Source organism: Erythrolamprus reginae, chromosome 1 (assembly GCF_031021105.1).
Source record: "Erythrolamprus reginae isolate rEryReg1 chromosome 1, rEryReg1.hap1, whole genome shotgun sequence".
Taxonomy (NCBI): Eukaryota; Metazoa; Chordata; class Lepidosauria; order Squamata; family Dipsadidae; genus Erythrolamprus; species Erythrolamprus reginae.
Window position 1 is genome coordinate 68,008,627 of NC_091950.1, and position 13,163 is coordinate 68,021,789.

General features: G+C 34.9%; 1 protein-coding gene across 2 annotated transcripts in view; it reads right to left on the reverse strand.

Annotated features, from left to right (window-relative positions):
* Positions 1-13,163, reverse strand: part of FLVCR2 (FLVCR choline and putative heme transporter 2) — a 52,145-nt gene that overhangs the window by 12,499 nt on the left and 26,483 nt on the right. For both annotated transcript variants that reach the window (XM_070754372.1, XM_070754363.1), the window contains exons 4-9: positions 8,381-8,448; positions 7,046-7,149; positions 4,080-4,190; positions 3,497-3,602; positions 2,949-3,060; positions 1,747-1,802 (exon numbers count right to left, since the gene is read on the reverse strand). In XM_070754372.1, the coding sequence (XP_070610473.1) occupies positions 1,747-1,802; positions 2,949-3,060; positions 3,497-3,602; positions 4,080-4,190; positions 7,046-7,149; positions 8,381-8,448 (557 nt within the window). The remainder of the gene's footprint in view (positions 1-1,746; positions 1,803-2,948; positions 3,061-3,496; positions 3,603-4,079; positions 4,191-7,045; positions 7,150-8,380; positions 8,449-13,163) is intronic.

Consider the following 13,163-nt stretch of genomic DNA (forward strand, 5'->3'; position numbering starts at 1 on the left):
ACGGAAAATCCATCAAAGAGAAAAAAGCAAACACTGCAGTGTTTTATGAATGATAACAATTGCAGACCTCTTACAGTATCCTAAAATGAACTAGTAATAGTTAAGTTTAAGCAAGTTCTTCTTGTTTCCTCATTAACTTTGGAGAACCAAGCAGTTAATTGACAACATACAAAGCACATTTTTGCCAGTTAGTGAGGAGAACCTGTTTCACAAATAGCTACATTTTTTTCCTTAATAAACATTATTGAAAGAGCATTCCTCCATTCCTATAAAAGCAATAAAGCTTTTCTGGCTAAGGAATTTTCGTATCATTTTCAAAAAAGGGGACATATATATAAATTCACATTATCCAAATCAATCATGATTAATACCATGACTACATGAATAATGAATCAATATCTTAGCAGAGATAGCTGGGATACTACTATCATACGAAATGTGGGCTATGGATGTTTTTCTTACTGACTATTTCATTTGAGAAATCCCGGCATAACAAGCTTCTTGCTTCAGTCGCTGAAGTGTGAATTTAACATCCAAATTTCATAGCCCAGCAGCAGATGCTTTGGCTAATTTATGCCTCTCTTTTCTCCACATTAATCTGGCATCATTTATTTGAATATTTATTACGGTACTTGCTTTCTAGTTTTTATAGTCCTTCCAGCCAGTCCCTTCCTCTCTTTTGCCTTTTCTCAATTATATCTTCATGTCCATTAAAAACTGGGGTGATTCTTATTTAATTTAGGACTCTACTTCTATAAAAAAAAGTCCATACATATATATATATAGTGGGAGGGGGCATTGTATTATTTCCTTTTGGGATAGCAATATTATGTAAAGTACAAAAAGGAATACGAAGCTAAAGAAATTAAAGCATGAAAAATAAAAATAAAATATAATAAAGGTAAAGCTAAAGTTTACCAATTCACTATACTTGTCCATATTCTCTATCTGTGTGCACCATTCTTACTTCATTACATCCATTTCAGCTTTATTCACTTTTTCCTCTAAAAATGTCGCCTATTTCTGAGAATCTTATTAATGCCTTATGAATTGCAACTTTCTCTACCACTTCACTTTACTCATTCATCCGTCATCTATATATATTTCATATATTTGTTACATGAAATATGTATCACTATGCCTGCATGCCTCACACTGAAAAATTATCTGCATTTTGCTTGGGCCTTGTAGCTGGATAGTAGGAAAAATGAGCACAGGCTATGATCTGCTATGTTAAAGAAAACTGAGCCTCACTTAACTTCAGAATCCACACTTGGCACATTCAAGCCATCTGAGGTACTTAGAAACATAGAAACATAGAAGTCTGACGGCAGAAAAAGACCCCATGGTCCATCTAGTCTGCCCTTATACTATTTTCTGTATTTTATCTTAGGATGGATATATGTTTATCCCAGGCATGTTTAAATTCAGTTACTGTGGATTTATCTACCACGTCTGCTGGAAGTTTGTTCCAAGGATCTACTACTCTTTCAGTAAAATAATATTTTCTCATGTTGCTTTTGATCTTTCCCCCAACTAACTTCAGATTGGGTCCCCTTGTTCTTGTGTTCACTTTCCTATTAAAAACACTTCCCTCCTGGACCTTATTTAACCCTTTAATATATTTAAATGTTTCCTGAAAGCAATATACTTCCTATCCTCCTGACATACCCTAATTACTCATCCTGAAAATGTATCACTGAAGACAATTCACATAAATGACAGGTTATATTTTATTTTACTCACAGCCTGTTCATTATCCAGATTGGCCTGTTGTCTTCGGAGATCAGGTTTGATGAAAGCTGAAGCATAATAGAAAGACAATTTGAACTTAATTACTCCATAGATAGGACACAGAATAGATGCATGGGACTCTAAGGAAGTACGTAGAGCAAAATCATTCATACTGATCATCACGAAGGAGAAATAAATAAGATTTTAACTTCTTTACAAAAGTTCTAACTTTGGTCCCTAAGAATATGCAGGTAACACAAAACGCTGAATCAAAATAAAAATATAAAAAAGGCATTTAAGTCAGTTAAAAAATAACCTGCTGTTGGAGACTAAAACATAAAAAACATCTAGTGTAAAAATTTTGGGTGCTACCTAGGGACATACTGTATTTTTCAGAGTATAAGATGCATCTCAGTTTTGGGGGAGGAAAACAAGGAAAATAGGCCTCTACCTCCCAGCAATTTGTCAAACAGCAAAGAGCACAGATGATATACACTGTTTGCTGTGCTTTTCTGTGCATGTGTCCCTGACCTACAGAAATAGCACAGAACTGGAGAAATGTACATTAGGGCAGTATCTTGATCCCAGAAAATTTTCTTAAATGTAATCACACTAATTCCTCCCAATTATTTAAATAGATCTACTCCAAACATTGCAAAAATAAATAATATGCTCCAAATTTGCATTAGTTTGCTCTAGAAGCTACTCTATCAGCTATATTTTACACCACTTTGAGTTTCCATCTACTCTTCAAGGGCAACTTCAAATAGAGTGTATTACTGTAATTCAATGCGACAGTGACCAAAGTAGAGGACAGTTGCCAAATCTCCTACAGCAATCCCTTCTTAAATAGGAGTTCTTTTAATCCTCAAAAGCCCTTATATGACCATGAGTGGCTAAAGCATTACGACATACAGTACTTCACTTAGCCTTTTGGCTGGTGATTTCTTCAGAAAGGGATTTCAATTGGAATGCTTGTGGGCGACAGGTTTTTAACAGGGCCATGTTTTCAATTAAGCAATAACAGAAGGAATATTGTCTTTATTCCTGACCTCTGATTGTAAACCCATCAAATTTTAGCAGAGGCCTATTTCTTTTAGAGCCACTAATAGTGTGCTATTAAGGTAGTTGCTGACCACATTAAGTTTATATAGGCAAAATGACCCATATGCTCTGCAGAAATAAATAACAAAACATTTGAAGAGTGTAGTTACCAGTGATAATAGCACCAATGAACAGGAAGACACAAAGAAAGATGTTCCCAGGTTTAGTCCCAAAGTTATCAATGATCTGTCCTTGGCCAATGGTGAAAATTATTCCAAAAATCTAGTACAAGATTAAAGAAATATTAAGGAAAAACCGAATAAGCTAAAGTTATTCACCAATTCTAAGCACTTTTGCCTATTTTTGATGTTCTCAACAGTAATTTTTTTTTAAAAACCCACTATCAACTCACTACCTCAGCCCATATGACTACAAATGAGATCAGAATTATTAAAACACTTCATATTTTGACAACTTACATAATTATATTTAGTAAAATGCATCACATGTATTTAACTATATTATTGTAAAAGAAAGAGGTATAATTTTTGTCATCTCCAAACTTGTTTGGAAAGCAGTAGAAGTCAATTTTAAGGAGACCATGCTGGATAACAGAACATGATGGAATGTTTTGATTTATCAACAGGTGGTGCTATATTCCTGCAGAATAGAAAAGCCGGACGTAGAAATGTCTCTTCGTTACATTTCTCGAACTAACCTGTGCAGAAACATTAAGAAGGCCTGATGATGTTCCTTCAGATTCTGGATATGTTAACTCTGCTGCAAATTCAAAGCCCAGAGGTAGGTAACCCGTCATGAAAAAGCTGTCAGAATAGATGTAGGAAATATTTCACAGTCAACACTTATGCAATGTCATGCCCTTAGTGTTTTAAAGAGATGATGCTACTCCAAGTTAATTTTTCTCAGATCTGAAAAGCCTAACTCCACTTGCTTCCCATCAATATTTTCTCTCGCAGGGTAAACAGAATTAGACTTCCCAGAATCATCATTTAACAAAACAAGAAAACCTACAATGGCTACAATATGCATTATTTTTTGGAGTACAAGACGCACCAGAGTATAAGACGCACCTTAGTTTTGTGGGAGGAAAACTGTGTGTCTTATACTCTGAGAAATGCAGTACATCTCATTGTTCTCATTAGTAGCTTCACTTCCTTTCTTACACATTAGTAGCTTCACTTCCTTTCTTACACATTGCAAAGGGAGACTATCTCAGGGGCACAGAAAGTAGGAAAACACTTTCACAGAGAAAAGTAACACAAAGGGAGAAGTGAACTTACCCCAGTGCACCAGCTGTTATAAAGACCACCCATATATGACCCAGATCCAGGGTAAAAGTATAAACAACCAGACCCACAAATGACATGATGTAAACAACCAGTGTTGTCTGTCTGTAACAAAGAAAAGCACTTTCAGAATTTATTTTTTCAAATTTATCACACAGACCCCGACCCCAGAACTATGGAATCATTTTTCTAACTTTCAATGATCAAAAATATATACATAAATCTGAAATGTTTATATGTCACCCCAGTCATTAACTTTGGACTGCTTTTTAATCTATTTTCTATTATCATTTAATGAAAGTCTAACTGTAGAGTCTAACCTGACAAAATTAAATAGAGAAATCAAATTAGACTTTAAAATGCTGGAAAATTTATTCATTCTTTTCAAATATAGTATTGTTTCAGAATATGAGCTGTCCCCATGTTCTTTGTTCTACCTGGCCTTATTTTTGTAGCCATTGCATTAAATTATAAATAAATCGGAAGCTGACATGCTATAAAATACCAACTATTATTAGCATTACTTTATTTACGAGAATCCTGTGGACACAGTGTTTTGTATGCACACATACTTAGACAAAAAGAAAAGATGAAAGGCTAACAATACCCTCACAACTCTTGTCATTTGGAAAATGGGAATTTTACATGCATCATGTCAGTTAACTGATCTCAACAAGTCTTTCCGGAATAGTCTTTTTGATATAGCTCAAGGACTCCAACAATTGCAAAATGTCGCTTTTGCCCAGAGTTTGCCTATTGAGGCATTGAGGAAAGCAACTTTTTCCCAATTTCTTTTTCTTTCTTTGAAATTTGTTATATTTCTGTAAACTTCAGGATTCTCTTCAACAAAGCAGTATTTCCTATCCTCTTGCAGTGATCTCACTTTAGTTGCACTCTTGTTAACTCATTTGAGCTAACTTTCAAAGTTGTTAAACGTTTACATCACATTGCCTGATGTCAAAGAAGCAAAGCAGATATTTCAATGCGAATCCACTGAGAAATTCCAGATTGTAAACTTGAAGCTGAAAAATGTCCCAGGAGACTGCAGTAATAAAGTGCTTGAATATTAATGAAAATAAAACAAGGATTTGTCTGTAGAGTCATTAGAAATCAAGGTGGTCACTGTTTACATTTTGCTTTCAGCCAATTTTAGAACACATTTTCATTTAAGGGTAAGTACACAATTTGTAAGTTCAAATAAAGAACCACCATAGATAGCAGTGAAGGGCTACCAAAATTTTTACTACCACACTGTGGTGTGGCTTATGCAGGATGCCCTGCATTTTCTTTCAATGTCTTTCAGTGCAAATTAGGTGCTCTGGGGTGGAGCTCCATTTTCGCTACCCCACTGCGTTCCCCCCAGTCCGGGCAATAGCCCACCCCTGCACCTTAAAGTAAAGATTATAATTAAAGGAAAAGGTTTATTAATACAGAATGGAAACAATATTTTAACTCTGTCAGAATCCAAGTATATTTGGCAAAAATGTACCCAGAACTTTCTCTTTAGACTCTCTGATGTACTAAAACTGGGCTTAAAATAAGAGAGAGAAATGGGTATAACTAAAATTCAGGGCATTTTGAATATGGATTTGAAATTGACAGAATACAAGAGTGATATTGTTAAGGAAGTAATACAGGACCTACAAATGAAACCAGTTGACACACAAATAATAAATCAGAAGGGTAACTTGGATATGTGGATTTTAGCTTTAAAAAGTAACAGTTTATTTACAAAAGAGATAAATTATGATGAATTCCTGAGAAAAGATTAAGAGAGAAAGAAAAAAATCAGCTTTTGGGACATTAGTTAAAAGGAATACACCTTAGGACTTTTAAAAGAAAAAAACAACGGTTTACAAACTTGGCTTATTGAAACATGAATAAAATGTATGTGATTTTCCCCCCTAAAAGCTTTAATGGATTTTTCTTGGTATAATTCAATGATGAAGCTTTTTTTATAGATAGGATATTAGAAAAAGTTTTATTGCAATTTTAGAAAAAGTGATAAATGATGGTATTAAAATTGAGAGCAGATGAAGACAAGAATTTAATTTGTGAGATATCATGTAAAAGAATTAAATATTAACATTTTTAATAAGTTGTTGTTTCTGCTAGCTCTTGATGCAATTTTTCTCAATTAAGTTTGGATGATGATGGTTTAAAAAAAAAAGTAAAATATTGGACTTTTTTCTTTGTATCTTTAGAGCAAATGACAAGGTACCATGTAGAAGAAAGGAAAGTAAGATGAAATTTTAACTTCTTTAAAGATTTTATCTGTATAGTTATTATACAGTATATACATAGATTATATAATTACTTGTTTAAAGATGATGTAAAAGATGATGTAAAAACAACTGCTTTAAACTTTGTAGAGAAAATAACATTTTTAATTCAAAAGTTAATTAAATTAGTTTAGTTTCTAGTTTAGTTTTATTAGATTTGCAGGCCGCCCTTCTCCTCAGGGACCAAGGGCAGCTTACAGAATAAAACAGAGTAACAATAAATAGACTTTATAATTATATCCTTCATTGGTAAGGATTTTGAATGAAAAAAAATTGTATCCTAAGCCAAGATTTTAGATAGCCATTTTACTTAATTCTTTCTCAAAGAAAAAAGGGATTGAAAATTTGGACTTCACTCACTCTGGTGAGATCACTGAATCAATAGTCCCATCTCCCAAATTGAGTGACAAAAAATTAAAGCTTAGCCCCAGATCAGAAAATGTTGACTCCATCACTATCTACGGCAGTGTTTCCCAACCTTGGCGACTTGAAGATATCTGGACTTCAACTCCCAGAATTCCCCAACCAGCATTCGCTGGCTGGGGAATTCTGGGAGTTGAAGTCCAAATACCTTCAAGTCGCCAAGGTTAGGAAACACTGATCTACGGTACTCACTAAAAAAGCATACATCTTCTCCAAAGAAGGAGAGAGAGGAAAAAAGTGCCGCAAAGCACTTACCTATATGTTTTGGTCCTATCCAACCAGATGCCAGAAATCAAAGCTCCAAACATGCCAGCCACTATAATGGTGAGACCAATTCGACCAGCATTCAGATTTTCTCCCTGGAACAAAACATGTATGAATACATCATAAAGTGGTTTTTTTTAATAAAAAAAAACCATCATGAAAAACAGAAGTAGAAAAGAGTCAGGATAAAATTCCCTCCGTGTTACAATATATTACAGCTCTACCTGGCTTGAACACTCTTCAAATATGTTGACTTCAACTCTCAAAGTTCTCAGTAAAGTTCCATCTGGCTAGAAAATGCTAAAGGGCCCAAAATGTCAAAATGTTACATCAAAATGTTAGATCAATTTTTTTGGGACCTGAGCCACACACCCCAGCCAGATATTAACGTACTCTTAAGTCTAGTTATGGTGTTCAAACCTAATGTGTTTTATAGAATTGTTAAGCAGATGAAATAAGGGAGGAAAACAGCCTGTGAAATGTGGCAACTTCATAAATTTTGATTTAGCAGAACTGGTTATCTATCTATATACATTATACATTCCTGGATAGGTGTAAAATCCCATCTGCCATTCTATGCATGTCTAAAATGATAAAATGTACAAAATAAGTATATTCCTATTTTGTGCATGCATAAAATATATAAACTATTAGGCAAATTAAGCATTTGTAAAATCTATTATTGGCTTAACAGACATTCCACTTAAATTAACACTACTTCCCCCCATTAATCCATTAAATCAGGGTATTTTTGTTTATTAATGAGTTTTCCTTTCCTTGCCTTCCCTTCATGACTTCAAATTTAGCTCTTGCTTTTTTTCAAGGACAAAATATCCAACAGCAGGAATCGAAAATCAAAAAGGGAGAAGCTGGCCAGCCAAAAGATAACAGTAGAAATGAGAAGGTTTAAATATTGCCTGCTGTTGCTCTTTTTCTTACTGAGCTTTATAGACAGTATCTTCAGTTTTCTCTTAAGGTTTAAAGAGAATCTTGTTCTAATCTAATCAGAATCCAAATTGGCTATACAATCACTTATCTTTCATGTCGGATGGCATAGCTGAGACAGAGATTCATGTTAGTTAAATATCAGACTGATACGAAGGAGGGAGGGAGGGAGGGAGGGAGGGAGGGAAGGAGGGAGGGAGGGAGGGAGGGAGGGAGGGAGGAAGGAAGGAAGGAAGGAAGGAAGGAAGGAAGGAAGGAAGGAAGGAAGGAAGGAAGGAAGGAAGGAAGGAAGGAAGGAAGGAAGGAAGACAACTCCATGCAAAGTGTTACTATTTTCAGTGTCAAATCAGAAAGATAATACTTCAACAGAGAATTACTTACTGGATAATGCAGCATTACCATCCGATTCAGCAAAGTTGAGAGGGCATAGAAACAACCTGTGTTTAAGCCTGAAAGATACAGAAATATTGAATTTACATCATGCTCTGAATTTTGCTATAACTTGCAGCCTAAGGAATGAACTCTTAAACACAAATTTTACATATTCAAATTAAAAAAATATTATTCGCTCCAAACAATCTTGTGGATTTGTTCCAATGTTGTGATTTTGACATTTACCGGAAGCTTGATGCATATATACACTGCTCAAAAAAATAAGGGGAACACTTCAATAGCACATCCTCATCTGAATAAATGAAATATTCTCACTGGGAACTTTGTTCTGTACAAAGTTGAATGTGCTGACAACAAAATGAAATTGATTGTCAATCAGTGTTGCTTCCTAAATGGACAGTTTGATTTCACAGAAGTTTGATTTACTTGGAGTTATATTCTGTTGTTTAAGTATTCTCTTTATTTTTTTTAGCAGTATAACCATAACATTGGTTCTCATCTTCATTAATGTGTGTACATACAAACTGTCCAGTAATTGTGGACTTATGTTTATGAAAAACAAAAAGCAATAATAATATTCAAGCACGTGAATGGAATGGCTATTAGAAAACTTCAATTTGCAAAATGCACAAATCATCATCTCATTCAATAAAAACAAGAATCCCAGAGTGGGAGAAAAATAAAAACCAAAGAAGAAGATCATGAATCAAAGATTGCAAACTGGACTTCAGTGCTGTTTCACACTATATCTTTCACACTATATCTTTCATGAAATAGCATGAATACAAATTTATGTTCCGTGTACACTGAACACCTCAAGTTCAGTTGCATTTTTACTGCAGCAAAAACATTTCACGTTCATACATTTTACTGATAAGACTAAGTTGAACTTTCAAACACCCAGATGACTCCAAAGAAATCACCTCCCCAAGTTCTTATCCTACGCTAAATAAATAAATAACCTCACCCAGGTTAGCACAAAAGGGTCAAAAAGCAGATGTTAATCACTGATCTCATCTGTTATCTAATTTCAAATGCCTTAGCTAAGCACAGTTGTAAGCTAATGTTGGACGAAAGGTTCTGTAGGCCCAAATTGTCCACCATATCTTATTGTTATGCCCATATTTCTAACAGATATTATGTGACTTTCATGCAATGCAACTCAATTTTTAAAGCGGGGGCTGCTTTTTGCTTGTTAGTGTTTGCTATTGTTATTCTTTAAAGGAAATGGTATTAGGAAAATGAAGGTTAGGGCAATTCTTTTCCTGTATCCTAAGATTTTTATTAATATTGATTGTTTCTTCATTGCTTATTTGACCCCTATGAAAATCATTAAGTGTTGTACCACGATTCTTGACAAATGTATCTTTTTCTTTTATGTACGCTGAGAGCATATGCACCAAGACAAATTCCTTGTGTGTCCAATCACACTTGGCCAATAAAATTCTATTCTATTCTATTCTATTCTCTTTCTGATTTGACACTGAAAATAGTAGCACTTTGTATGGAGTTTTATTATTTCTTTCCTTCCTTCCTTCCTTCCCTCCCTCCCTCCTTTCTTCCTTCGTATAAATCTGATATTTAACTAACATGAATCTCTGTCTCAACTATGCCATCCAACATGAAAGAGAAGTGGCTGTATAGCCAATTTGGATTCTGATTAGATTATTTATTTACTTTATTTATTTATTTATTTATTTATTTATTTATTTATTGATTGATTGATTGATTGATTGATTGATTGATTGATTGATTGATTGGATTTGTATGCCACCCCTCTCCTTACTAGCACACATGATGTTACCTAGTTTGGGTAATAAAATGTCTACAAGAGGACACAACCAAGCTCATAGATAATCAAGGAGCCCTCATTTCAACTCTGAGCTATTTTCCTTTATTGGTACCAGATTCCAGTCTTGAGCACTTTTACCACTGAATGCAACCTGATATTTATATTTCTTGCTCCAACAGGTTTGCCTCTTTGAAAGGAAGTTTTTCTGGTTCTAGATGTTCTTTTTATTTATCTATTTTCCTGGAGTTTCAGGTGCCCTGCCAAAAACCATCTTTTTCCTTGAGGCACTGCAATATAGAAATTCTTTATTCACCTCCCACTTTCTTTTCCAATAAGAAGTGTATGTGTCATCTTTAGCCAGGAAAACAACCAGTGAATATTACAATCACTCTGCAGACCACAAGATTTCTGTCACTGCCCGAGTTATTTAAAGCTTCCCTCAACCAACTTGAGGGAAGGGAACCAAAACTCCAATGCTAATTTCTAATAACTTCCTAGTTGTAAACTCCCAGAAACTGCATCTGGGAGAGGTCTGGCTGGAAGAATTAAAGAATTATTATAAGGGCAAAAGAACATTTAATCCAAACCTCTGCAATATGATAATACAGCCAATTAACCTATTTTCAAAAGGTGGCTCTCAATCTTTCCTAAAAACTTCCACAGATGGAGTTTGATGTAGATTCAATAGAGGAGAATGTTATACAGAACTAACCTTCAAGCTTTTTTTCCTTCTATTTAAATAAAATCTAGCTGTTTGCTACTTAAACCCCTTCGTTCTAGTTTTAGTTTCTGTGGGAAATAATTTCTGTACAATTTTTCTATGATACGCTGATAAATCTGAACACTGATGCCCTGTCTCTCCCAGGCCTTCTTTCCTCCAAACCAAACATCTAAAGTTTTCTCATGCTGTCTTCAAGTCCTTGCATCATCTTTTTGCCCTTCTCTGAATCTCTTTTAACATATCAATATTCTTTTAGAAATATAGTGCGCAGAACTGCACACAGCACCCCAGCTGTGGTCTCACCCATGCAAAGTAGAGGAGAATAAAGATTGAATGTGCTGTAATGAAATTCTTGTTCTAACAGCTGTCTCATACGGTTGGCTGATGTTCAGTTTGTTTTCAATGACCTTGTAAGTCCTTCTCAGATGTTACAATTCCAGGTCAAGAATCCCCATTTTATATGTGTAGCTTATATTTTTCCTTCCTACATATAATATCTTCCATTTTTTTCATTCTGTAGGTAGGACACCTCATTTCTCTCAAACCAATCTTCCAGCTTGTCCAATTTGCAATTTTGTTCCTGAGTGTTAGCCGTTTCTCTCAATTTTGAATCAACTACACATTTCATAATTATAAACTTTGTTACATGTTTTTTCATGTTCATTTCCATTTCAATTCAGTATTTGTTCAACATTAACAGTCTATTTTTTTTACTTGCAAATAAAGTAAAACAAAATTTCTTTGTGAGAAAATATTTCTGTGAATCTGATGGACTTTTCCCAGCTCTTATATCTAAGGATTCTTGATCTGGAATTGTAACATCTGAGAAGGACTTACTTTAAACTACATCAGTATCATTCCTAATAACGTGTTTTGCTGTGTTTCATTTTCCTAATATAATCAGAAAGAAACAAAAGTGTTAACAGAAATACAGCCCGAAAATCCCCAAGGCACGGTACAAAAGATTGCATTCCTAAAGAGAACTCCCAAAAAGCATTTAAAACTGTTCTCAATTCAGATTTATTACCTAACCTTTATCAGTGAATTAATAATGACCATGGCTACAGCAATTGTTTCCAAATGTTTATATCAACGTTCATCTGTTATTCTTTTAAAAATATAGCTTGCTCTTTATGCCAAATAAAATAATGGTATCACCCCATTGAGCTAGTTTGGTGTAATAGTTAAGGCATTAGGCTAGAAACTGGGAGATCATGAATTCTAGTCATTCACCTGGGTCAATCCTGACCAGGTCACTCTAGTCAGTCCTAGAGCCAAACTCAAAGTCTTGCCAATAGAACTGAAGGGACCCAGTCCAGACAGCTATCAGGAATTCAAAACTCACAGGAAGGCATTGAAAAAGTCTGAATAACTGTCTCAAAAACTGCATCTACATAACCAATTTTATACTGTACGCCCTCCAGAAGCTTACTCCAATGGAGAGCCAGTTTGGTATAGTAGTTAAAGCATCAGGCTAGATACTGGAAAATTGTGAGTTCTAGTCTAGCTGGGTGACCTTGGGCCATTCTTATCAGCCTAGAGAGGAGGCAATGGGAAACAATTTCTGATTAACTTTGCCAAGAAAGCTTCGGGGACTTGTCTAGGGTGACGGTCACTAGGAGTCAATGCAGATTTAAAGGCATATGTGAGAAGGCATAGACACAATCAACATCTGACTGTGGTGCTGCTCAATATGGGGAATAAGATTTTTTTCCAAAGGCTCAGTGGAATGGCTGCTCTTTTGGCAATGTCCAATGCCCAGAGGAATCTGAATTCTTAAGAAGAATTATTCATTGTCAGCAGGGTTATTGCATGAAAACACAATTCAAGTTTTTTCAATTTCACTTTAAAAGCTGAAAAGCTAAGAAGTGTAGAACTCCAAGAAGGCAATAAAGAGGTAGGAATAATTCAAAGTTTACTGCAGGCAAAGGGAGGAAAGGACCAAGTTCAGATGACAAGACAGGAAATTATTAATATTGCGATATGTACTTGAAAAGCCTCTGGTAATCAGTCTCTTTGATCAAACAACAGAGAATGACAGGGCAAGCAGAGAGCTGACAGTACACATTCCAGAAGCCATCCTAGATATGGAGACAACCAAAAGATTTGCCCTTTGCACTGTTTCTCCCTTTTTTTAAAAAAACAAAACCCAAAACTTCTTAGAAGGGAAAAAAACCTTTGAGGCAAATGACCCAGAGAAATGAGCAGAAATTGGGGACTTGTAAAGTCCTTTGCCATTCTAATAGAGCCTATAAATA